The sequence below is a fragment of the Mauremys mutica genome, chromosome 1 (assembly GCF_020497125.1).
Source record: "Mauremys mutica isolate MM-2020 ecotype Southern chromosome 1, ASM2049712v1, whole genome shotgun sequence".
NCBI classification, from domain to species: Eukaryota; Metazoa; Chordata; order Testudines; family Geoemydidae; genus Mauremys; species Mauremys mutica.
The window spans coordinates 241,453,837-241,481,703 of NC_059072.1; the positions used below are offsets into that span (position 1 = coordinate 241,453,837).

Below are 27,867 nucleotides of genomic sequence, written 5' to 3' on the forward strand. Positions count from 1 at the left end.
AAGGAAAGCATAAATGTTGATGAACATTCCTTCTCTTTTAATAATTCACTTGCTATTAGAAAAACTGCAAATTTGCTGCTGAATTTTAATTTTATTTAAAAAAAACTGAATTAGGGAGTGAAGTAACTTTTCACATTTGCACACTTTAAAGCAGGACTTCTTGAAGAAACACATGTATGCTTTGCCAAAAGTGGAGTACTTTTTTATAATGAAGACTGCCACGGCCTGTTCTGTACTATGTAACAGAATGGATACATCACACTAGAGGGGCGGACTGGATGGCAGAACCTACCCACCGAGGTCATCACTGCATGCTAACCATTGGTTAAGCAGTTGCAGGTTAGTCAATGTATGCAGGAGCCTCACCCACTACAGCACAACCATTGTCAAAATAAACACACCACCATTGTATTTGAGGATAAGTAATACAGTTATCTGGGCAAATAGTCCCAAGATTCATTGCAACAACTCATGTTCACAGGGTGCTGAGAGGCAACTCGTCTATTCTAAGGATTGTAGGAGGAAATGGTCTGAGGCCAGGAAATCCATTTTCTGGCAGACCCCATGGTATTGTGTGATATGTGGAAGATACAGATCCTGCTCACTCTAATAACCGACAGCTGCTGTTTTTTATGGAGAAGTTTTTTCATGCCTCTGAAGAAGTTGCTGCCAAGAGACAGTGGTGTGTGTTTCAGAGGCTGCTTTTAGCCTGGAGAAGATGGAGGCAGGGGATTACAAACAGAAGCACAAGAACAGAAGGGGACTGTGGGGAGATGGAGGCACGGACTGAGCTGATGATGTTTTTCTGTGGCCACTGCTTCTGGACCAAGGACCATGAGCACACACTGGTGGAACCACGTTGTGCTGGAAACATGGGATAAACAGCGGGTCCAGGACTTTTGTGGGAAAAGCCAGGGTCCACCTGGAGCTGTGGGAGGAGTTTATCTTGAGTAGCAAAACATCTGAGGAGAGAGCTCATAACCACTCTAGCAGCATGGTGCAGAGCACTGTGGAAGCTCACAACCCCAGACTGTTACCAACCTGTTGGTAATCTGTTCATGGTAGGCAAATCCATGATTGGCACAGTGACCATGGAGGTTTGTGAAGCAATTAATGCTGTGCTGTCTTCCAAGGTTTTAAAAATTGGACAAATTTCTTTAATTGTGGGGTTTGAATGGATGGGATTCCTGAGCTATGCAGGTGTGATCAATACCTATCCTATGCACCCATTTCAAGCAAGCAAGCACATTCACAGGAAAGGATACTCCTCCAGGGTTATGCAGGTCCTTGTAGAGTACCATGGCATATTCATCATGGATACCTCTATTGGATGTAAAAGTAGGGTGCCATGATGCTAGGATTTTCTGGAGGTCTGGCCTATTTCAGCATTGGCAAGTGTGTGTGAGTGGGGTGTGCTCTTCCTGGGGAGACCAGGCTGGGATGGAACAGAGACAGAGGACCGGCTGGAGTGTCTGAAAGCAGTTGGGCCCTTCCTGGTCTCAGAGAATGCTTGCCTTAGGAAAAGATAAGCAAACAAACAGCCTGTTTATTGTTTTAAGATCTGTTTTCTCTGAAATGTTTTGGTTCTAAAATAATACTTTGCTTTAAGAAGGCTGCCTGGGCACTGTATTAACTACTGGTCATGGCTCCCGGAAGGAGCAGCACTGCATGTATAGAGTCTTAGGCAGGCCTGGCTGAAGTCATCACAGTTCATGCACAGAAGACTGCAGCCCACATCTTGGTCTGAGAGCAGAATTGTGTGATCCCACTCAGAGAGGTGACAGGCCCGAGGCCTGAGAGAGGGTGCACTCAAGGAGAGCTGGAAGGGTCAAAGGTGGTTAGCCCACAGCTAACAGGAAAAACTAGACTGACACCCCCTCAAATTAGGGTTGCCACCTGGGCATTTTTCATTCTGTCTGGCTACTTAAAAGATTTAATGTGACGGGTTTTTTCCCCTACTTGGGAGGGGACACGTTGGAGCAATCTGATACACATCTCCATAATCCAGACTGTGACACTGTCTTAGGCTAAGGTAAGAAAAATGATAAACGTACACATATTGTAGGGCTTTTTGTGTGTAAAATGGTTCTCAAACATTTTAGTAATGAGTAACTGTAGTCAGCACTAAGACCCGTTTTGTTGGTGAGGGAGTGACTTACGGCAGGTTTTTCTGCATCTCAGACACTAGTTGATTCAGTTCTGTTGCTGTAATTTAAGAGGAAAGCTCATCCAATTTAGCTTGTACTGAAGTGTAAGATTAGATGAGACTAAATATACATGCATGCTGTTGCTTTGAAATCCCCTCTAACGCTTTACTCCAACTACTAAACAAAAATCCTTTGTTTTAAGAAGGCTGTTGGTCATTTTATCACTGGTCACAGGTTCCTGAAGGAAAAAAGTGCAGATGTTCAAACCCAGTCTGGTCTGCAGGCTGCTACGTGGTTGGTGTATATACACACACAGGAGTAGCATACTCAGGTCCCACGCTAAGAGTTGAAGGATTGCGAGATTCCACCCCAAGTCAGGTAAGGGCAAGAGCCCTGCCTCAGCGCATCCCTTCAGATGATACTGAAAGAGGGACAGATGTGCAGCTAGCTCTACTGTTGTCAGTAGCTACCGGTGTCAAAGGCCTCATCTTACTACATTTATAATGGAGAGATATGCATAATAAGAGCCACTGTTGTCTGCTAGTTAGTGTTCAGATGTTATAACCTGCATAAGGTAAAAAAAAAAAAAATACATCACACAAAACCAGTTAACTTATACCTTAACTCTACTGAACAAAAAAATATCTTTGACTACAAATTCACACTGCAGGCATCAATTGTTGTATTGATTGCTGGTAGTTTAATAGATAAACTGAATAGTATCAGCTTTACTGTATTCTCATAACATCCGATTTTGATGTTAAAATCTTCTGTTCTTGTAATTGATCAGGAGATTGAGAAACTCAGACATGTAATCCTTTCCGGTAGTTTGGTAGCCCCAAACCATAGCGACTGGCATCCTGTAAATACACAGCTGGTGTGCAATTATCTGGAAAGAGAGACACGCACATTTCATTCTGCCACTTACAAGTTTGGTTGGCCTTCTTCATTGCAAAATATTGTTGGGCTCCTGAAAAGTGAAGCAAGTAATAATTATTGTCCCTTCTCCCGGATCTGAAGCAAGTGATAATTACTGTCCTTCCTCCCTGACTGCCATTAAAATCTGTAGCCTATCTGGAATAAAACAGATTGCTTCCAAAACAGATGCTGTTGTTAACCCAAATGGGGAAATTTCAATACCCAATCCTTATGGGACACTATGCCAGCGGTTCATCTTTAAAAATAGTGCTCCAAATATTCTAGATTATCCTCTTATCTATCCAGGTTCTTACAGTAATGTCCATTCAACACAGTATCTCAAATTCCTCCAAGCCTTCTACGGATAAAATCTCTGTTAGTCTCACATATTTATGATAAGCTCCCAGTAATCCTGATATGGTCAATTTCTGTACCCCAGTTGCCCTGGAACATGCAGCATTTTAAGGGGACTTATGCTCCTTCCGAAAGTTTTGGTCAAAATTGTTTTTGATTAAAACTGAGGTTTTCAACTAAAATTTTTCATGCAAGAAGTGTTGGCTTTCTGGGGAAAATTGATTTTTCATCAAAAGCTAAAAAGCCAAAAAACTAAATATTACAATTTGGAAATGCTGCCGTGGAGCTTCATGGGAGTTTTAGTTTGTTTGCCGTATGTCCCCATTCTCCTCTATAGGCCAGGCTCTTTTGTCAGACTACATCTCCCATGATACATGTTGGCCCGGGACTCTCCAACGGGGAGACCATAGTGCCTCGTGGGAGATATAGTCTGACCAAGATGCCTAGCGTATGGTGGGGGGAGGGGGAAGGAGTATGAGTCACTGTGACAGCATTTCCAAATTGAAATTTTACAGTTTTCAAAGTTTTCCTGTATTTGAATTTTTATTGAAAAACTGAAATCCACTTTTTTTTTTTCTGGTCACCTGTCAGTGCAGCAGTTAGGAAGAACCGTGATCGGTACTGTATAAAAACCTTAAGTGGATAAGATAGATTTCATTGTTGAATGGAAAAAAACAAGATCAGATGTTTGTGCAGGTGGAACTATATTAATGCCTCAGAACATAAAAAGGAACTTGAGAGGAAGACAGCTCCTCTCCTCTTTACTGCTCTGAGGCTAAGAAAAGCATAACCCCTTCACCCCCAATGCTTTTACAGGTGAACTCGCGTGAGATGGACGGACGGACATGGGAGATGTATGAAACCAGGTTCTTGAAGGTGAAGGGCTATATTGCCTGGATAGTGCAAGCTAGTTTGCATTGCCCATTGTAGTTACTGGTCCTAGTCTGAAGTTACAGGGGTGGCTATGTTAGCTAATGCAGTTAGTAGACACCTTTCATAGGCACTAATTTAACAATAAAAAAGTCTTAAGTTAAAAACCAACTATATAAAACAAGCTGTTTAAAATTAAGCATCCCGGGCTAAGTTGTATTACAGTAACAAATATTTTCTTTACTGTGAATGTACACTGGATAATTTATGTGAAGCTTTGAAAGCAAATGAATGTAAAAAAAAATGTTTAATCAGTGACTCAATACGGTATAAGTAAGGCTACGATTATGTCCCGGAATCTGTGACTTCCACTCACCTCCGTGACATTTTCTACCACCGGGCTGGAGCTCCCAAACAGCCGCCCAGCCCTAGGGGCAGGAGGACCCTGTAGTTCCCATTCCCCACAACAGTGGGAGACCCCAGAGCTCCCACTGACCACAGCAATGGGGGACCTGGGAGCCCCATTAGCAGTGGATGCTGAACCGGCCTCCCTATTTTGTCAGGTATATTTTTAGTGAAAAAGTCAGGGACAGGTCACAGGCTTCCATGAATTTTTGTTTATTGCCCGCGACCTGTCCCTGACTTTTACTAAAAATGTCCCTGACAGAAACTTGGCCTAAGCTACAAATAGAAAGGGGATAGTAGAGCAAACAATATGAAAAAAATATGTTAAAGGCAAAAAAGTACAACTGTTCAAGTTATATTCCAAAGTTTATTAAGATGAGAGTGATTTTAGTGTTATAGAAAATTACAAGAGATATTTAAAGTTACACAGGAGTCCAAGAAAACAAAGAATTTTTAAAAAATTTGATGCATTTCAAAAGTTGCCTCATTTATCCATTTCTGCCAGAAGTCTACTCACAAAGCTGTGGTTTCAAATGCAGGAGATGCAGAATGCAAAATACTTCTGTAATATGTTTCTTGCTTAATCTGTTCCTGCTTTTGGAGATGTACTTTGTTCTGAAGAGAGAATATTTAACCTGCAAATGAATGCGGTGGGACTCCTTTCACCCCAAGTCCAGTTATCTATTTAAAAATAAGGGAGAGAGAGAAGATAATTGTGATGATTCACGTATCTTTTCACAGAGTCATTTGTTTTAGAAGACTGCGACTGACTTGATATCCTGCAATTTTCTACATTACAGCCCATCACCAGATATTAATTTCAACCCACTGCTGTTTCCAAAGAACTGTAATATCTAAGCCATGGTCCATTCTCTTGACAACCCTCTTTCAAACACACTTCGGTGGTTTGAGCACTGGCCTGCTAAACCCAGGGTTGAGAGTTCAATCTTTGAGGGGGCCATTTAGGGATCTGGGGCAAAAATCTGTCAGGGGATTGGTCCTGCTTTGAGCAGGGGGTTGGACTAGATGATCTCCTGAGGTCCCTTCCAACCCTGATATTCTATGATTCTGTAATTGTGTACGGCTACAGGGGTGTGCCTGCATACAGTCAATTGCAGGATCAGGGCTTTTAATCCACAAGGTCTGTGCAACAGGCTGGCCAGCCCCTGCAAGAGCCAGGAGGCCTGGGGCTAGCCAACCTTGTTCAATCAGCCCTGCCTGTGCAACAATTAGCTGCCTGCCAGGCTAAGGACTCATTGCAACAGGGGACAAGGCTGAAACACCTGGGACCCATAAAAGGACTGAGAAAACTCAGTTTGGGGAAGGAACCACAGGGAGCAAGATGGGCTCCTGTGAAAGGCCCTGAAGTAGGGTCTGGAAGAAACAAGGGATTCAGCCCTCTATCCTAGGGCAGGGAAGACTAAAAGGTAGCCCAGAGGGGCTGAGTCTGTGAGGGGGGCTCCAGGGAGTCAGTGCTCTATCCCAGAGCAGAGACTTAAAGGTGGCCCAGAAGGGGCTGGGAACTGAGCCCAGAGGATAGGCCGAAGAGGAGCCCAAGCAGGGCAAAAGAACTTTGTTTGGGCTTCTGTTTCGCCAGAAGGGGGCTGAACTCAGAGTGACCCAGCCGCAGAGCTGAGTCACATGAATCTCTGGGAGAAACAGAAAACTTAGGGGAGAGGCAATTGAGGCAGGGGGCAGGCGCAGCACCACACTTGGTGAGCAGAGGGCACTACAAGGCATGTGTGCCCTATGCCAGTCACCAATTAAAAAACAAACTAGCAAACAAAGTTATAAATAACTGTTTGGTAGATAACACATTGTCTCCTACTTTGTCACTGATTAAAACAAAAATTCTCTACAAGTTTTTGCCCTGCTAAAGTTGGGAATTTTTTTTTAAAGTAGAGGTTTTTTGGTACAGAAAATGCTGACTGTACAAGATATTAGATATGTCAGTATTGTTACAAGTTTAGAACCAGTCTACCAGGTAAACATGAAAAGACTCAGCAATTTTCTAAATACAGCAGTAGGGACCAAAAAACTGAAAGTCAAAAAACCAAGAACAATAGTTTTAAGTGATATGGTATGTTCAGACTGACCCCCCCACCTAACTTCAAATCAAAATGCATAAGAAAATTCTTTCTGGCCTTCTAAAAGAAAGGAAATAATTCAAATCACCTTGAAAATACCACCAGCCTGTGGTTGCCGTGAAAACGATTCATCATCCATTCCTTGACAGGCAGAAGTCACATACATTTCTGAATAATCCTTTCCACCAAAGCAGCAGGAAGTTGTCTTGTCAACAGGTAGCTTCACAGTCTGGATTCTTTTTCCTGGAGGGGGAAAAAATAGCTTTTTATCGGTTTATTTTCTACAAAGAATTTAACAAAATTGCCAGTAACCAGCATAGAACCTATGTTGCACAGAAATACAGGGTTTGGGGTGGAGGGAAAAGGAGGACTTGTAATTTAGCAGGCTGAGTGTAAGATTAGGAAGAATTCTGAGTTCCACTCTTATTCTCTCACTTACTCCCAGTATAGCCTTTGGCAAGTCACTTAATCTCTGTGCCCTTAAATGGGGCCTGAAGTCAGTAGGTGTCTTTTTCCATTGTGTTAATAAATATTAGCCTTTCATTATTTTTGTATATTAAACTCTCAAAATTCTGTTATCTGTTACCCAAAATCCTTTTTATGTTGTGTGCCTATAAATACAGTCCCCTGTACCTATGAAGGTGAAAAATTGTATCCTTAAACTGAACTTAGTAGGTGTAGGAGGACAGGGAACCACGGAAGATTTTGTTATGGCCTAGCTTAGGCAGTTCCGCTTTCTCAGCGCCCGGTCACTGCCGTAACCGGTTGGAACTGCTGCGTGGAAAGCCCCTAGGCTGGTGGCCAAAGAGGCGGTCCCGGAGGGTGGAAAGTCCCTATTGCATTATGTATGAGCTGGCTTGCTGCTGTTTATATAAATATGAGCATGCTTTGTGTTTGCTTTTGGACTCCGTACCAGGCCAAGCTCCGGGGCGCTGGGTTCCCAGCCTCTGTGACAGCAACGCTTGGAGTCCCCATTGCGGGTGTGTCACTTTACCTTCATTAAAGCCAATAACGCACAGTGTGTGTGGGCCTCGTTCTTGCAGAGCACCTGGGGAGGGCCTACAGCCTCCATAGAACCTAACAATAGGTGAGCAATTCTCAGGAATGTATCTAATTAAATATTGGGATGTACCTAATTATTCCCTGAATCTCTCAGTCTGAGTGAGTCCAGATGATCAGGAAGGTACCCCTCAAAATTAATGAAGGGACCCTACAGAAGTAAATGTTATAATAAACAAGTCTGGGTATTTGATAAGGGGTTCTTATGATCCAATTAAGTTCTCTGATTGGTAAGAGGTTTTAAGTTTTAACTCATTAAAACCTGTGGCCACAGCTGTCAGTAATAACAACTGGGTCAAAAATCCCTTTGGGTTATCAATCAAGACTGAGATACCATAAAAAGACATTATATAAGTAATGAGGTAAACTGAGAGATCAAACTGTACACATTGTGAGAAAGTAATTTTTCACTCCAAAAAGGAATTTCTTTGTCTCACACCCTATAAAAGGAAAGATTCTGAGAGTTAGATTGCAAATGAAAACTGCCAGCATTCCACCACTTACACTTTGCTTCTGTATTCTGCATAGTGCTGTATTAATCTTTGATAATCTTTAAATAATTCCATCTAAGCCTGTTATTTTGACATATTATTAAATTCAAACATGCAACAATAGGCTTCAATGGGCTTTGGATCAGCCCCACATAAAACAGGGATGATAACGCTCATCTGAACTTTGTAAAACACTCAGATGTCTATATAATTATTACAGACACTCAGGATACTGACACACCAGTGGTCCATTTAGCCCAAGTATACGGTTTCTGGCAGTGGCCAGTACCAAATGCTTCAAAAGAAGTTTCAAAAACTTCATAACAACATGTATACAGGGGGAAATTCTTTTTAATTACAGGCAGTAAGTACTTGTCTTAGGCCCTGAATCATGAGGATTTATACCCATTAGATATTTTATCCTATTTATCACATAGATATTTCATACTTTTCTTGAATTCTGCTAAGGTCTTGTGTTTTCTTTAAATACATTTCCTCTCTCTCTCCCTCGTAATCCTTGCGGATAGAAACAATGTAATGATGTACTGAAAGTTTAAAATTCACCATAAAATGTTGTAATACTTCAGGAGTGAAAACTCCTAGCTCCACTGTAGTCAAAAGGAGTTTTGCCATGACTTTACCAGGCCAAGATTTCACCTTTGTGTTTTAAATGAACAGATAATTTTGTTTACTATTTTAGTTGCCAACAAAGCATTTTTGCCTCACCCCACAAGCTACTCTGATTTCCTTTTCTAAATGAAGTACCAGCACAAACAACAATGGTTACTTGGTCCATGTTTGATAATCAAGTCCTTAAATGAGATTTCAAAAAAAGGATGAGTGAGATTTTTCCATGTCTCATTGAAACACTTAAATTTCTTGTCACAAGAGTTAGATACATTAAAAAACTGCTTTAAAATTAATCCCACAAAGATAAGTCTGCTTCAGTAACGGACAAAAAAAGATTCCCGTGTATATCCTGAATAGTCCATGTGGTTTGAGAAGCATCTTGGGTTCCCTGTATCTATATAATAAATAGCATCTTACATTTTTACGATACCTAAAATAATCTGAAAACTGAGGGCATGTCTACACGTCCCCACAGTTCAACTATGGGGGTGTGAAATGCAGCACACTCTACTGTGCTGCGCTGTAACTGCAAGTGCAAACTAAAGGTTCCTATTTTGTCTGAACTATGCAAACTAGATATCTTTTGGTTTGCGCTTGCATATACTATAATCCCAAGGGCCATCTCACCACTATGTAATCCAGTTATCTCCAAGAATTGCTTTAAAAAAGATGCTAGATAAACAAGTTTCCTTGTCTATCCACCCCCACCCAAGTGCTCCCAAATCCAAATTTCACGGAATAAAACCCGAAAATCCCCTTTCTAAAAATGTCCTATCTTCACCTTAGCTGAATTGTTTCATGATTTTTTTCTGCCACTGGCTAAAAATAATATAAGCCATAGACTTTTGCATCAGCCAGTTTGCAAATAAAAAGCCATCAAGTGAAGTGGCCATTGACCGCCCAAACCATAGAAGCGAAATATATCTTTGCTTAGTCCAAACCGACAAAGGTGAGAATATTAGTAATCAAAAATAAACTACGTGATATGTACAGACTAAATATATCAGGTTAAATCCCTGGGCTTTCAAATGTGTAGTCTGAATAAGACAGTAACACCATACTCCTTTCACTGAGAAGGACAAATAGTGGGGAGCATCTATTCAAAGAGAGAGAGCAAGAAAACGAAACTCTACAATGGAGTGAAAAACCCTCAGAACAAAAATGAACCACACACAAACATATTGTCAAGTGTCAAACGTCCAAGCCCACATCAGCCAAGAACATTTTGACTCCAGTTTTCCATTGACCTAAACACCCTATAACTTTCTCCAGAGAAGAAAAACATAGGAATTGCCACTCTAGATCACAGTGGCATCTAGTCTGATATCCTGCCTCCAACAATGCACAGCACCGGATACTGCAGAAGAAAGTGCAAGAAACACTATAATGGATAATTGTGGAATAACCTACTAAAAGGGGAAGTTTCTTCCTAAAACCCATCAGTTAGTGGTTTCCTTATGCTCTTATGTGTGAAGTTTTACTCTCCTTATTAAAAAGGAAGCCTCCTATCTATATGCTTAATCCATTCTGCTCTTGGACTCAATTCGATCTCATGTCAGAGAGTTCCTCAGGTTGTGTTTAGGTAGCTTTTCTCAGCTTTCAATATGTTACTTTCCATTTTCATTGAAAATCCCTTGTACTTGTGTTATAAGAAAGGGTAAACAGGAGCAGCCAACTTACTTTTTCTATACCAGTCATTGTTTTGTACACCTCTACCATGACCCCTCTTATTCATCCCTTCGGTAAACAACCCCAATCTTTTCAATCTCTTCATTACTTTTAATTGTCTTCATCACACATCACTGAATGGTTTTTACTTCTGCTATTTTTAACATAGTTTGAACAGAACAGAATACACTATTTCACGTGTGTGCCAATGATTTTTATTAACATTTTCAGTATTATTTTCTATTCTATTTCCTGTGCATTCACATTTGGTTTGCATTTTTGACAGCTATTGTGCATTAGACAGATAGGTTTTCATGGAGGTGTCCACAATAATGCTCAGATCTTCTTCGTAAGTAGTCAGTTAATTTAGAATCAAGCAATATGTATAGATAAATTTTGCAATTAAAATATTCCATTAAAATACGTACTACCTTGTCTCTGTCAAAATAGAATTTCATAGGCCTTCATGCTGCCCATTCACTTAGCTTTGTTAGGTCTCTCTGTAGTTCCTTAGTCTTTTCTGGGCTTGACTAACTTAATTATACCTCTCAACCTACCAAGTCTCAAATGTGGGAAGTTACATGTGACAAATATTCAAAATGAGGGAAGCAAATACCTGAGTGTGCACGCATGAATTATTCATGCTGGAAAGTTAAAATGCTGTGGGACTCTTTAAAGAACTTTATAACTTCCGTTCCATGATTCTATATTTATGGTATAAATAATTTAAACAATAAGAGTGAGTGGAACATAGGTAACCTTTGTACATATGTCAAAATGGGGCACTATCTAAATACATTTGTGTCATCAATCATTTTTGCCACTTCACTGCTTACCCCTTCTTCCAGACCATTTACCAATACAGTAACTCCTTACTTAAAGTCATCCCAGTTAACATTGTTACGTTGCTGATCAATTCGAGAACATGCTTGTTTAAAGTTGTGCGATGCTCCCTTATAACGTTGTTTGGAAGCTGCCCACTTTGTCCACTGCTTGCAGAAAGAGCAGCCCATTGGAGCTAGCTGGTGGGGGCTTGGAACCAGGGTGGACCGGCAGCCCCCTATCAGCTCCCCGCTACCTTAAGTTCTCTGTGCAGCAGCCTCCCAGCCGGCTATCAATTGCTGACAGTTCAGCTGTCCCTCCCCCCACTGCCATGTGCTGCTCCTGCCCTCTGCCTTGGAGCTGTTCCCTGGACCCTCCTGCTTGCTGTGCTTGGGGGGGAAGCGAGGGCTGTCAGGGTGTCCCCCTCCCCCCACTCCAGCACCTCCATAGAGTGGGGTGGGAGGGCAGGACACGACAGGGCTCAGAACGGGCGGGAGCCTGCTGGCAGCAGCTTCTGTCTCAACTTGCTGATCTACTTAAAAAGGCAATGTACTTACAGTGGGGTCAGCGTACTTAGAGGGGCAATGCATCTCACACACACACACACACACACTGTGTCTCTGTCCCTCGGGAACAAACCATCCCGATGTGCAGAAAGAACAGCAAATACGGCAGGCGACCAGCTTGGCTTAACAGTGAAATCTTCGGTGCAGTTAAACTCAAAAAGGAAGCTTACAAGAAGTGGAAATTTGGACAGATGACTAGGGAGGAGTATAAAAATATTGCTAGAGCATTCCAGGGTGTAATCAGGAAGGCCAAGGCACAACTGGAGTTGCACCTAGCAAGGGACATGAAGGGTGACAAGAAGGGTTTCTACAGGTATGTTAGCAACAAGAAGGTGGTCAGAGAAAGTGTGGGACCCTTACTGAATGGGGGAGGCAACCTAGTGATAGATGATGTGGAAAAGGCGAAGTACTCAATGCTTTTTTTGCCTCAGTCTTCACAGACAAGGGCAGCTCCCAGACTGCTGCACTGGGCAACACAGCATGGGGAGTAGTTGAGCAGCCCTCAGTGGTGAAAGAACAGGTTAAGGACTATTTAGAAAAGCTGGACGTGCACAATCCCGGATGATTGGAAAAAGGCAAATATAGTGCCCATATTTTAAAAAAAGGGAAAAAAAGAGAACCCGGGGAACTACAGACCAGTCAGCGTCACTTCAGTCCCCAGCAAAATCATGGAGCGGGTCCTCAAGGAATCCATTTTGAAGCACTTGGAGGAGAGGAAGGTAATCAGGAACAGTCAACATGGATTCACCAAGGGCAAGTCATGCCTGACCAACCTAATTGCCTTCTACGATGAGATAACTGGCTCTGTGGATATGGGGGAAGTGGTGGATGTGATATATCTTGACTTTAGCAAAGCTTTTGATATGCTCTCCCATAGTATTCTTACCAACAAGTTAAAAAAATTTGGATTTGATGAATGGACTATAAGGTGGATAGAAAGCTAGCTAGATTGTCAATGGCTCGATGTCTAGTTGGCAGCCGGTATCAAGCGGAGTGTCCCAGAGGTCGGTCCTGGGGCCGGTTTTGTTCAACATCTTTATTAATGATCTGGATGATGGGATTAATTGCACCCTCAGCAAATTCACAGATGACACTAAGCTGGGGAGAGAGGTAGATACGATGGAGGGGCGGGATAGGGTCCAGAGTGACCTAGACAAATTGGAGGATTGGGCAAAAATTGGAGGATTGGTTCAACAAGGACAAGTGCAGAGTTCTGCACTTAGGAAGGACGAATCTCATGCACTGCTACAGCCTAGGGGCCGAATGGCTAAGCAGCAGTTCTGCAGAAAAGGACCTCGGAATTACAGGGGACAAGAAGCTGGATATGAATCAGCGGTGTGCCCTTGTTGCCAAGAAGGCCAATGGTATATTGGGCTGCATTAGTAGGAGCATTGCCAGCAGATCAAGGGAAATGATTATTCCCCTCTATTCGGCACTGGTGAGGCCACACCTGGAGTATTGTGTCCAGTTTTGGTCCCCCCACTACAGAAGGGATGTGGACAAATTGGAGAGTTCAGTGGAGGGCAATGGAAATTATTAGGGGGCTGGGGCACATGACTTACGAAGAGAGGCTGAGGGAACTGGGGTTATTTAGTCTGCAGAAGAGAAGAGTGATGGGGGATTTGATAGCAGCCTTCAATTACCTGAAGGAGGGTTCCAGAGAGGATGGAGCTAGGCTGTTCTCAGTGGTGGCAGATGACAGAAAAAGAAGCAATGGTCTCAAGTTGCAGTGGGGGAGGTCTAGGTTGGATATTAGGAAACACTATTTCACTGGGCGGGTGGTGAAGCACTGGAATGGCTAGTGAGGTGGTGGAATCTCCATCCTTAGAGGTTTTTAAGGCCTGGCTTGACAAAGCCTAGGCTGGGATGATTTAGTTGGTGTTGGTCCTGCTTTGAGCAGGGGATTGGACTGGATGACCTCTTGAAGTCTCTTCCAATCCTAATATTCAATGATTCTCTGCTATGCTGTCTCCGCTCCCTCCATTTGTGCTGCCTTGTAGAGTGTGAGGCTACATTAACAACCAGGTGTTAACCCTTGAGGACTCAGCCGAGTGCTAGTTCATCATTTAGCAGCAAGGCATTCCCTGGGAAAAACCCACCCACTTCCACCCTCTGATTTTACCACCTCAACCAAGCTTCACAATCATCATTGCTGTGTACAGCATTAAATTGTTTAAAACTTATAGAGTGAGAGAGAGCGCGCGCATATATACACATATACACATACATATATATATACATACACACATATATACATACACACACACACACACACAAACAAACAAAAAAACCCAGTCTTTTGTCTGGCAAAAAAAATTTCTCTGGAACTTATCCCCCCCATTTACATTAATTCTTATGGGGAAATTGAAGTCGCTTAACATCGTTTCCCTTAAAGTAGCATTTTTCAGGAACGTAACTACAATGTTAAGCGAGGAGTTACTGTATATTAAACACTGGTCTCAGACTGAAAAAAAATGAAAGACACTTCTAATTCAAACAAATGTAATAATCAAAGGCCAACAAAAGTGGGGAATTATAGAAACAGTTCAGCTACACTACCATCTAATGGCCAAGCTGGAAAAATACTTGAGCAGCTTCTATACTTAATGAATATGTAAAAGCCATCTCAAACCCATCAAATTTGGTTGCTATCAGAACTCTTGGCAGTGAGTACACATTTGTATATGTTTAGCAGAAGCTAGCATGCTGATCACAAAGATTACATATCCATGACAAGAATAACTTTTCATTTAAAGTTCTTCCTCTTAAATCATCCCACATCATTTTTGTAGCCATTATCAAAGATAATGTTGATATATTTACAAAATTCATGTTGGAATGAGCATTTAACATAAGAGCTGTTCATCCACAGTAGATGAGTACAAACACACTTCCAGAAAAGCACATTATCCAACTCCCCCTTAGCTTATTTAATGCAAAATTTCAATTCATCCTCTGTGAGGACTTACCTGTCTCAGGGTCTAGACGGATCACTCTCCCTCCATCATAACAGGCTACCCAGAGTTTGCCTTCTGTATCAATACACATTCCATCAGGGATGCTTTCTTCCTTTTCTAGTTTGTACATACTCCTGCGATTGGCTGCAAAAGGAAATCAACAGGCATCGTACACTAAGTGAGATATTAAGTTATTGTGAGTTAACATTTTCCTAAGTCATACTCCTAGAAATAGCTAAGAAGGATGATTTTCTAATGCTGCACTGAATCCAGCTCCCTGCACTCTTGAAGATGAGAGAGTATATAAGATCAGTTTGTTTCTGCAGATGGTTATTATTCAGCTTGACAGCCTGCAAGTCAGTTTGACTGTCAAAAACACAACAATTATTTTTGGTGCTCTCTTCTGATGTGTCAAGCATTTTCCTCCCCCCCCAACTATAAATTAGGGAATTATTGAATATATTATAGTAATTAATAATTTGTGTATTCCAAATTTGACTCTTTTCCACCTGTACAACATTTTATACGCTGTCTTGGCCATTTCATAAATAGATTTTTTCAATCAAACTGAGAACTGGAGCCATCTCAATAAAGGGAGTCCCAGAACACACCACCAATTGTTCCAACAGAAAGCTGACATTCAAAGTTGGGAAAACCATTAACTCAAAGAGACACTGTCAGTTTAAAAAAAATTGCAATTTATATGAACATTTTGCCACCCACTATTATTACAAGATATTAACAAAAGAAAATCCAACTGTTCTAGCTTGTTTATTCTGCGTTTTGACAATTGACTGTCAGAGTCAGTTTGTTCGTAGGTTTCTGCTGCCTGCGTGGGGCTTTTTAAAACAGAAAAATGTGACTGTAAACCACCAATATGGCAATAGGACTTGGGGCAGACATCGTACCTAAAACTACTGAAACTCAATTTTAAAACTGACCAGATTTCAAACTGATGGCGTCCCTTTAAAACAAATTATTATGGCTCATGTCACTTTAAATCAAATTGTTAGAGTCCAAGTTGGTGGAGTTTTTCCATTTGCCCACGCCTGTGAAAAGACCTTCGGTTGTGGTGTTGGGTTTTTTCCCCACCCCCATAAATGGGGGAAGATGATGTTTGAGTTACTAGTTTTCAGCAGTTGGTTGGCTCTCTGGGATCTTCTTCAGTTAGGGATTTCTGTTTTAAAACAATATGAATGCACACACTATAAAAGTGTAGCATGCTTTATACTTTGAAAAGATGCACTACAAACTTCTCTGCTAATTCACCTACTATTTCATAATAACAGACAGCACAGCCATTGGAGTATAATGAGGCAAAAATGCTTCACACTTGGTAACACAGGAACATTAGATGTGAATTGAGTGTATAATCAATGAATGTACAATTTACAGGCTCAGCATAGACTGCAATAGATAAAATGAATTTTAACAATTATTCAGGTTACCGTATTGTCCCGAGTATAGGCCGCACTTTTTTCCCCTAATTTAAGTCTTTAAATTAGGGGTGCGGCCTATAATCAGGAACTTGAGGGAAAAAAAAAACTTCAAATCCCAGCCGCGGCCGGGACTCAGAGGGCTCCGGGCTGCCCGCCGCAGCGGGGAGCCCAGAGCCTTTTAAATCCCAGCCGTGGCGGGGACTCAGAGGGTTCTGGGCTGCCCGCCGCGGCGGGGAGCCCAGAGCCTTTTAAATCCCAGCCGTGGCGGGGACTCAGAGGGTTCTGGGCTGCCCGCCGCGGCGGGGAGCCCAGAGCCTTTTAAATCCCAGCCGCGGCGGGGACTCAGAGGGCTCTGGGCTGCCCGCCGCGGCGGGGAGCCCAGAGCCTTTTAAATCCCAGAGCGGCAAAGCAGGGGAAAAAAACAGTGCGGCTAGAGCAGGGGGGGGGAGGGGCACGAAAAACTGCACGGCTGAAACTGCAAAGGGGGGGGAGAAACAACAACAAAAAAACTTGGTGCAGCGGGAGCAGTAAGGTGGTGGCGGGGAATAAAAACGGTGCAGCTGAAGCGGGAAAGCAGGTGTAAAAAAAAAACCGGTAAAGCGGGGGGGAGAAAAGAAAAAAACCATGGCTGGAGCGGCAAAGGAGGAGAAGAGGGGGAAAACAGCACGGCTGGCAAAGCAGGGGAAAAAACAAAACAAAAAACCCTACAGGGCGGCCAGACCCAGGGTGCAGGGGGACTCCCTGTGCTACAGAGTGGACGCCTGGTCTAGTTGGGGGGAGGGAGAGGGAGGCAGCCAGGGGGAGCAGGGGGGGAGAGAGAGAAGGGGGGCGGCCAGCACTTCAGCGGGGAGCTCACCCCACGGCCCCAATTGCCGTGCTGTCTTCCGGGAGGGCTCCGCGCTGCGCCGGTCGTCAGGGAGGGAAGGACACGGGCTGCCCTGTGGAATTTGCTGCAGGGCGCTCCCCTCCTCCGCACCCTATAGGGCAGCCAGAGCAGCAAATAAAACCAAAAAAAAAAGCAGTCGTTCTACTAATGTGTATATTTTCTTTGTTAAAAAAGTTAAAAATTTATTTTTTTAAAAATAGCACCAAACTTTAAGGGTGCGGCTTATAATCAGGAGCGGCCTATACTCGGAACAATACGGTAATTATTTAAACCCCAATATATAATTCAATAATGTCCTAATATGAACCAACCCATCTAATTACTCTGAGCCAGGAACCTACTTAGATGAGCTGTTTTTTTAACCCAGTTTCTGCTAACTTGTTTTAAACAGAGTTTTGATGTCCAGCATGGATGAAGCCAAACCACATTTAAACTAACTCAAAAAATAATGTTCTAGGACCACAGGCATAAGTAGGGCCTGGGTCACAATTGATTTTTTGCTTAATAGTTTAAAGAAAAAACTGCACAGAAAGTAACTTTCAAATATTTTAGCATAAGAAAAGAATTCGTACAAATTTTTCCTGTTTGCAGGTCATAATCAAAGGCATCCACAGAGTAGGACAGGCTATCAATGTAAAAGAAAGTCTTGTGATCCAGTGACCAATCCAAGCCATTAGAGATGTCCACCTGATCAAAGTGCTTCACTACAGAATGATCAGGGAAGAGTGTATACAGAGCACCTTGGTGTCTCTCTAGCACAGCAGGTCGAATCTCCTCAGCCATGGTACCTACAAGAATGAGAGGGTCATTCATTAGAAAGCACTGCTCCACAGAAACCAAATGCACTCCTTATACAGTGGCGATGACTGCCTCTGACATAAAATTCCCTCTAACTTTGACTAGGTTTTCTTCTTAAAACATTAAAAAAAAAAAAAGAGAGTTAGTTAAAACCAAAAGGGAAAAGGCAAATTTGATTGTGTGCATTTACCAGAAGACGACAAATAAAATTAAAGATTTTTTTTTTAAACTGTGGCTGCAAAGGAGTTGAAGGCAATCATTGTTAATTATCTAGTGTTTTCAAACATTAAGATGGTCATCACAATTTAATGCCCTTCCTCCCCGAAAAACCCACAAACATAGGAAAAAACTGCACTAACTTTAGAATCAGGGCTACAGAAGTCTCAAAATCTTAAATGACAAGTTATACCACAAATATAGAGAAAACTGGGGGCGGGGGGGGGGGTCAGTAAGAGAAAATTAATATATATTTGAAATTTCAAGGTTTAACTTCAGACACTCTCCATGTTTTGAAAACACTTTGCTGTATGCTTAAATTGTTTTTACAAATATCTATATTCAGTGTATGGGAAACAAACAATAACTTGGCATCCGGGCCGGCTCCAGACCCCAGCGCACCAAGCGCGCGCTTGGGGCGGCGTCCCGCGGGAGGGCGGCAGGCGGCTCCGGTGACGTGCCTGCGGGAGGCCCACCGGAGCCGTGGGACCAGCGGACCCTCCACAGGCACGTCTGCGGGAGGTCCACCGCAGCCGTGGGACCGGCGACCGCCAGAGCGCCCCCCGCAACGTGCCGCCCTGCTTGGGGCGGCGGAAATCCTAGAGCCGCCCCTGCTTGGCATGGCAAGTTTTCCCACTGTAAACATATTTGCACTGGTATTTTCCAAGTTCATTCAAAACAAGTCATGCGTGCCAACATCTGAGACAAGAAAATAATTTTTATACTAAGCAAGTTCTAAATAAGAACGTCCCTTAAAAAAAAATTAATAGAATAGTGCTCTGGGGTGATACATTTTTAAAATCAATATTGCATTTAGAAGTAGATTTGGTGTGGTTTGGAAGTAAGAAGACTACCACAACTTGAACGACAGACACTTGGTGCATCTGCCAGGGTTCTTTACAAATTGTCCCTAAAATCTTGGGAAAAATTTACTGAAGAGGACTGGGAACTATGTCCAGCATACCTGCAAAAAACCTCCCTGCAGGGTCCACTTTCCCATCATTGAATCTGTTGTTTGGTTTATCCTTGTCAACATGAACAATGGTGATTACTGACTGGTCTTTCCATTTTACAGCAGCAAACCTGGTTCCTAGGGTAACAACATAATCCCCAGATTTCCGAAGGGCTACGCTGCTAACAGGAGCATCTAGAGACAACATAAAAAAATGGGGGTATGGGGACAAGTAAAATACTATAACCGTAGATAAAAGCAATCAGCCACCTGTAACCAACATATGATTGCTCATCACATTCATAATCAAGGTTGACAAATATTTCATTCATATCCAGATGCTACATTTCTATTGGTAATGGTTTTGGACAAGTACTGCTCAAGCACAAGCACGAATAATAATTGATAATTAATCTCACTTTAATTAATCTGGGCCTTCCTGGATGACATGGTCCATCTAGCATTCACGAGCCAAGTAGCATTTATCACGACACACAAGAAGCTTGTATTGTATGTACATGCTTGTGCACACTTATGGAATTCCATTAGCGAGAACTATGAACTAATACTGCATACACAAAACTATTCAAATTATATATTGAATTAATATACAGACTGCAAGCTCCTCGGGGAAGGCATCATATTGTCCTGTATAGCTATAGAAGTACCTAGCAAGGAAGGATAATTCAATGGTTAGGGCACTAGCCCTGGTCTTGAGTGACCTGGGTTCAACTCCCTGCCCTGGCACAGACTTCCTGTGTGACCCTGAGTAAGTCATCTCCTCTCTCTGTGCCTTAGTTCTGTATGGTGCTGTACAATGGGGATAATAGTACTCATCTCACCAGGGTGTTGTGAAGATAAATGCATTACAGATTGTGTGGTGCTAAGAATCTATGGTAACAATAAACTAGCAGGGCCTTTGGGGGCTACTACAATACTGCTAATAATATTGTTATTATTGTTTATTTATATTGCAGTAGACCCTAGAAGCCCCAGTCCTGAACAGAACCCCATTGTGCTAGGCACAGAACACAAAGCTTATATGAAAAACGAAGAGTTGATCAGATATGCTATAACAGGGATTGGCAACGTTTGGCAGGCCGGGCCGGTTTGTTTACCTGCCGTCCACAGGTTCGGCCAATCACGGCTCCCACTGGCCATGGTTTGCTGCTCCAGGCCAATGGGGGCGGCAGGAAGCGGAGGCCAGCACATCCCTCAGCCCGCGCCACTTCCCGCCGCCCCCACTGGCCTGGAACAGCGAACCGTGGCCAGTGGGATCTGCGATCGGCTGAACCTGTGGACGCGGCAGGTAAACAAACCGGCCCGGCCCGCCAGGCGGCTTACCCTGGCAGGCCACGTGCCAAACATTGTTTACAGCACAGGGATTGGCAGACAATCAGGATGCATAAAAATCAATTTTTTTAAATTAAATTTTATTTCAATTAAAAAGATGTTCTCTTTTAAAAATAAACCCTGTTTAAAATTATAACAAACTAACTATAATCTACTAAAATCACATAAATTAATTATAAAAAGATAATATTCAAGAAGTACATGTTCTCTGCTAAAAGTTTTAAAAGAAAGTCAAACCACTGAATTAGTGAAAGTGGCTGACAGAGCACTTGGAACTAGAGTTCACTGAAGTGCTAAACCAGCTTTTGAGAGCAGTAGCCTCTTTTGCAGGTGCACAGAGAATATTTTCTTAATTTCAAATTTATTCAACTAGTTCAGCTCAATGACTAGCTCAGTCAAAATTGAGAATTGAAATTTTCTTAAAGCAAGAATGCTTGTTTTCCTCTTCCACTCTATTAATAAAAATCAGGTGTGAAAAAATGAAATCTACTAATTCTAAAATCTTGGAAGAATGTGGTGACCAGAAACAGTCACTTGAACACAATAACTACAGATAACACTTCCTTTCTTTAATATAATGAGCTAGTTTTAAACGCAAAACATGTTTCAATAAACCTGTTTTTTTATGTATCAGAGGGGTAGCCGTGTTAGCCTGGACCTGTAAAAAGCAACAAAGAGTCCTGTGGCACCTTATAGACTAACAGACGTATTGGAGCATAAGCTTTTGTGGGTGAATACCCACTTTTATTTTTTTTTTATGTAAGTATCCAGTACATGTAAGTTAGTTTTATTTAACTAAGAATATTTTAAAATGCTGTTTTTGTGCACTTAAACTGAATTCCAATTTCTATACAAATGCAGCTTGACACAAATCATGAGTTAAAAAAAATCTAAGTAAATAAGAAATGAGCCATTCATCATTTTTAACAATAAAAAAAGGTAAAAATTAAGACTGTGAATAAATGCATGTTAAGCTATGTAAATGCTTAAATAACGTGTGTGCCTATATAGTGTATCCTACTGATTGGCAAAAAGTACCACATTATATCAACCACTGAGAATCATCCTTTCTTTAGGAACATAGCTAAAAAGTATAAATGTAAAACAAGATTAAAATCAATTATTTAAATAAGATTTCCCGGTTGTTGACTTTAAATCACAATTTTAACCGTGATTTAAATTGCTTTGATTTAACTCAATCCACCATGTTTATCGTAGTGTGAAACTGAGTTTACCAGAATAATAATAAAAAATAAATAAAAAAAAAATGTGCAAGGTAAGATATGTACTGAGTTTTCATTTACATACTACAGCTAGTTGCTACTAAACTGATGGGCATGTTTAGATAGCTAAACATAACACAGTACATAAAAATAGATATACAAAATGAGAAGGCAAGACAATTCAGATGCTCATTTTAAGAACTATTTCTGTAATAAGTTGGAAGCTAACTGTGTGTGAGAACATCCAAATACTGTTACTACATTTAACTAAACCTAACATGATTTTTTGCCCAGATTACCCCGTATTATGCCCCCTACCCCAGAGCACCCGTGGCGCCCCCAGGCCACTCCCTGCCCCAGAGTGCCCAAAATTTAGTCAGGAGTATATAGTACAAGTCATGGACAGGTCAAGGGCCAGGGCCAGGAATTTTTGTTTACTGCCCGTGACCTGTCCATGACTTTTACTAAAAATACCTGTGATTGAAACGTACCCTTAATCATGACACGGGATGACAGTTTTATGGTGTAAGTAAGCCTAAACTCACTGCCCCAGTTTAATTTTACAAGAGAGAACGCTTCATTATTATAAAACAGCAACTTGTGTTCACATGGCTTGAAATGGCTACAAACAGAGATTAAAGACGACTGGAGAAATCGTGTCACAAGCCTACCCTGGGAAGCTGGGGAAAAGAATGAGCTACTTACATAAAGAGAAACGTGGAACACAGACAGAAGCCAAAACGGGCCTGCAGCACAAAAAAAGCTCTCAAAATTTTTTAGAAAAATTAGGATAGCAAAATTGATTCTCACCTCATTAGGCTATTCAACTGACATGATCTCGAGGACAACATGGAGCTTACAGCTAAAATCCACTAACTGTAACTAAAATGTTTTTAAAAATAGGTCAGGCTTAAAGATCTTAAGGCTGTTAGGGTTCCAATAAAGCGTCAGAGGTGATAACCACAGAGTTCCTGTAAAAATACTTGAAGTGGAAAAATGACTAGATATATAAAAAGGAGTTGCTATTGTGACATTGCACTCCATGTGTTCATGGAAATATGCTAATACATGTGAATATAATGTAACGAATATGCTTCACGCAAAAGGTCTCTTGTAAGGTATCGTTACAAAGCTTAAAATCTACTGAGTGTGTTCATCCTATTTGTATGACTGTATTATTCTTGTATCTGAAATTAGGAATATGAAATATAACTCTGAGATCCTATTGTAATTATGTAAAGTGTGAGGCATTAATGGTGGTTTAGACTCTTGATGGCACCCATTGACTATGACAATTAACTGCAGATAGCTCGGTTTACCTGCAAGTCTCCACTGCATACTACAAAATTCAAAAGACAGGATCAACTATATGTAACCACCAAACAGCTGTAACTATAAACTATGTGTAACTAAATATTAAATGAAACAAAGCAGAAAAAAAAAAATAATGCTTAGGACTGGGTCCAGTCAATCATGAGTTTACTGGTCTTCAAGACACACTGCAAAGCCCACTCCTTTTCTCCAAAGGAGCCTGGGCATGAATTGTAGTGAATGTTCTTTCTTCCCCTAACACTAAATGACATGGAATTATTCAGTATTTATGCACTTTTAATTTCTTTATGCACATGAGTCTGAGCTTTATGTAAAGGCATATTTATCAATCCAAAGAAAAAAAATTACACTACAAGATTTACATTTTGGCAATCCATGGCATCTTTTAAAAGCAGCTTCTTACCCACAGAAACACTTTGCACTTGCTTGGTGAATGAATTCCATCGGCAAATCTTTTTACCACTTATATCCACATATATAAGTGAGCTTTCCTTTTCTTCCCAGACCGGAGATTCTCCAATTTTGCAATTCTCATTGACAACACACTCAATCTTAACTGATGACATTTCCTGAGAGAAAAAGAATTCAAAATCAGCAAAGCAAAACATGAATGTGTAAAAGGAAATCAGCTGAAATTGAATGTAAAACAATATTAATGTTTATTTTTTTCCCCTTTATGCTTTGAACATGGCAATGCAGGCTGCTCTGTACCTATTTTGGAGATTATCAAGTTGCTGCTATTCTTCCCTCATAATAAGCAAATGAAGTAGACAGTGACTTCTGATTACCATCCTAAAATCAGGAGGCAGAAACAAAAATCAACTTAACCCCGATTTTAGGTATTGAAGTCACATAGAAGAGGTTTACCCTCAGGAAAATAGGACAGCTGCTGAAAAAGCAAATTAATTGGTAAAAGTGTGACTCTACCGAGGGTACCCTCAGTTCCCCAACCTGGGGTGCTTTTTAATTTTCACTGCTTCGTTGTGAGAGCAACCACTCCTGGTCTGCTCTCACACAGCCTCCAGCATGTAAATCACTCCCAACAGTAGGGTATGAGTACTATAGCCTTACACTTCAGGGCAACACCAGCAAACTCCCAGTCCCAGGCTTCCCCCCAGAAATGTGCATCTTGTACAGTCCAGCCCCCTCCTGGACAATACAACCTCATATAAAGTCTGCTATTTCTTAATAGAAAATGATATGCATAAATCATCTTATCCCAAATGGAGTTTCCAAAACACTTCAGTCCAAACACACTCATTTAGATAAAACGACAAAACACATTATCTACAGAAAGATAGATTTTAAGTAACTACAAGTAATGAGGCACACTAAATCAGAATTAGTTACAAGGAAATAAAAGGTAAAACACAACTAACTTAAACTAGATCAGTGATCCCCAAACTTTTCAGGCTCACTTGCCCCTTACACCTGTCCGTGCCCCCCCTTCCCTGAGCTGGGAGCAGGGCTGTGGCTCCTGGGGAGGGGAGGCAGGCAGGGGTTAGGGGGCCGAGCCTGGGAGTGGAGCAACAGTTGGGAGCAGGGCCAGGTGCGAGGCTGGGAGCGAGGCCGGTGCGAGGCCAGAGACCGTGGGGGCTGACCCAGGCCTGCCACGCCACCCCAAATGTTCCTCCCTGCCCCCCTAGAGGGGCACACCCCAGAGTTTGGGGACCTCTGAGCTAGATGAATGCAAAGGAAAGGTCTCTCCCCCTAGATCAGGGGCGGGCAAACTTTTTGGCCTGAGGGCCGCATCGGGTTTCAGAAATTGTATGGAGGGCCAGTTAGGGAAGGCTGTGCCTCCCGAAACAGCCAGGCGTGGCCCGGCCATCGCCCCCTATCTGATCCCCTGCTTCTCGCCCCGATGCCCCCCCCTCTGGGGCCCTGCCCCATCCACCCCCCCGCTCTCTGTCCTGACCGCCCCCAGACGCCCCGCCCCAATTGCCCGCTGCCGCCCCATCCAACCCCCACCTCCTTCCTGACTGCCCCCCTGGAATCTCTGCCCCATCCAACCACTTCTTCTCCCTGACCACTCCCAGACCTCCCCACCCCTAACTGCTCCATTCTAACCTCCCCTCTCCTTCCTGACTGCTCCCCCAGCACTCCTGCCCCATCCAACCACCCCTTCTCCCTGACCGCCCCCGGAACCCCCGCTCCCATTCAACCCCCCTGTTCCCCGCCTTCTGACTGCCCCCCACCCCATCCACACTCCTGGCCCCTGACCACCCCGCCCGAACTCCCCTGCCCTCTATCCAACCCCCCTCTCCCGCTCCCTGCCCCCTTACCACGCTGCCTGGAGCACGGTGCGGCAGCCGCGCCGCCCAGCTAGAGCCAGCCACACCCCGCGCAGCACAGAGCACCAGGTCAGGCTGGGCTTTGCAGCTGCGCTGCCCCAGGAGCTTGCAGCCCCACTGCCCAGAGCATTGCGTGCTGAGGCTGCGGGGGAGGGAGGACAGCGGGGAAGGGGCCAGGGGCTAACCTCCCGGGCCAGGAGCTCAGGGGCTGGGCAGAACAGTCCATGGGCCGTAGTTTGCCCACCTCTGCCCTAGATGTTCCAGTGGTCTTACTGGCTGAAACTCTTTTAGTCAGGATCTCTCCACAAGTCCAATGTTGCTTCTTTTCTTCTGCAGGGGTTGATGATGATATGGGTAGAAAACAAGGGAGAGAAATTATTTGAGGGTGTCTGCCCTCTCCTCTTTCTCTTGCACAAGAATCTCCAGCTGATGTTCCAGAGACAGAAAGCCTATGTGTCCAGAAACCTTAAACTGCTTCTTTGTCAAAATGTAGATTTTTGCCACACCCTCTCCTGCCAAAGAGTGGCCACTTAATCAGGTGATGGTCTATTTGATTTCACCAACACCTGGCTAAGGTGTTGGCTAGCCTTTTGTCTATGAGGAACTTATCTGTGTGACTGCTCTCCAGAACATGTCTTTGATCATATCCTACAGTGGAATCCTATCTCTTTACATACAATGTTGCCACACACATTTTCACCAGGACAACTATCACCAAATGACTTGCATATCTTAGGTTGACACCCCCTCCCCCTCACTAGTGTAGACCTGGGCTAAGACAGATTCACAGAAGCATGGTAAAAGCCTAAATGACTGATTCAGCTGAGGACTCCACTATTAGGTTCTTCCTACACAATTGAAAAAGTTTTCATTTCGGACAATTTAGGCCTTTAAGTCTGAGTTACTCATACACCGTGCTTTGATTTTACTTCCCCCCATGGGGTTCTCTTTTTAAAAAAAAAAAAAAAAAAAAAGCTTACACCTCATAGCATAGTCAGACCCCAAGGAGTTCATGATGTTTATAACTGATGCTTCAAACACTTTGTATCGTTTATTTTCAAATATTCTCTAATGAACTTTAGTCCTCTAAATCCCACTAGTCACCTACACACTTGTATTGGTTTTCAGGAAAACTGATACTACTAATATAACTAGTGATAAGCACACATGCAAGTGTTTGCAGGATCAGATTTCTACATATATACAGAACATCTGTGCAATACAGTAACTTCAGAATTTATTTATGGGCATGAATTTTTCCTTTGTTCATCTAATTGTACACAATTCACAGCAACTCTTCTCCCTCTCATGGCAAAAACCACCCTTATGTAAATATGTTAGGTACTATACTGGTGCCTACATAAACAAACATCAGCAGCTGACTTGCTGAAAGTAGCCATGGAGTCATTTTACTTCATATCAAAGTGGGTTATATCTTTCATTAATTAGAAAACCAAGATTCCGTAGTGAACACCGTATTTCGGGCATTTAAGCCAATACCTGAGATCGTGAGACCAGCTGACTCATTTTCTCTACATAGCTATATAAATGTCTAGACATATGTTTATCTTTTGAAATTATGTTTCAACCACAGCGGGAGAATCTGTAGCACAATATTTGCATAAGATAAGTCTTCTATGTGTCAAGATCTCAAAGGTTGCCAAGGCAAATCAGACAAGAAAGAAGCTGGCAAAGGAAAATACTAAAGTTTCAGACATGTTTCAGAGAGGCAACGTTTTATGTCCTAACTCTGAATACAACATTTAATATCTTTCCAACTCACTGCTAGCCAAAGCCCTGCAAACAGTAATCACCGCATTCCGGCGGCACACGGCTGGCTTCCCCGTTCACCTTTCCATTTACTAAACGTCCAGCATCTGAGGCACTTGTAAGATTAACTTCCACCCAGCCACGGCTCGCATTTTAACCCCAGTCGCGCGAAACAACAGCCCGTTCAAGTGAAGAAGTCCCCTTGGGGGAAACACGCACACGAATGCAGTCGCTCTGCCTTGGCCAAGCACGCTGCCTGCTGCACTCAAACCCCCCCCGTCTGAAGGAGCCCTGGGCTAGGGATCGGCCCCTTTCCAGCCCCCTCTCCCCCGGTACCTGCTTCGGAGCAAGACACAAGCACTGGGTGGGTTTCTTTGCTCCGGCGCTGGCTGCAGCCCCAGCGAGGACTAAGCACTTATAGCCCCTGACTCTGTTACTGGTTAACGCGAGTCACTCGCTGCATTTTGCTACTCCCCGCCCTGGGGGCAGCGGGTCGGCTCGGCGCTTGTCCCAGGCCGGTGCAGGGCAGAGCCGGCCGGTCCGCGCCCTGCAGGCGGGGGTGGGCTGAGGTGAGCCGCCCCCAGCAGCAGCAGCAGCAGACCCTGCACGCGCCTCCCAAGGGCGCGCGCTCCG

The 27,867-nt window shown here is 42.9% G+C and overlaps 1 protein-coding gene across 2 annotated transcripts; it reads right to left on the reverse strand.

Annotated features, from left to right (window-relative positions):
* Window positions 1-5,041: 5,041 nt before the first annotated feature.
* On the reverse strand, window positions 5,042-27,867 carry LOC123363586 (regucalcin). 2 transcript variants are annotated; one of them, XM_045004739.1, is made up of 7 exons: window positions 27,693-27,867; window positions 23,577-23,742; window positions 19,278-19,460; window positions 17,872-18,087; window positions 14,987-15,118; window positions 6,870-7,024; window positions 5,042-5,375 (listed from the first exon to the last, which is right to left on the reverse strand). In XM_045004739.1, exons 2-7 carry the CDS (start codon window positions 23,737-23,739, stop codon window positions 5,325-5,327), a joined length of 900 nt encoding a protein of 299 aa, XP_044860674.1. In that variant the 5' UTR covers window positions 23,740-23,742; window positions 27,693-27,867; the 3' UTR covers window positions 5,042-5,324. The 2 variants fall into 2 exon arrangements, with proteins under 2 accessions (XP_044860674.1, XP_044860679.1); XM_045004744.1 differs by having other exon boundaries at window positions 27,571-27,705.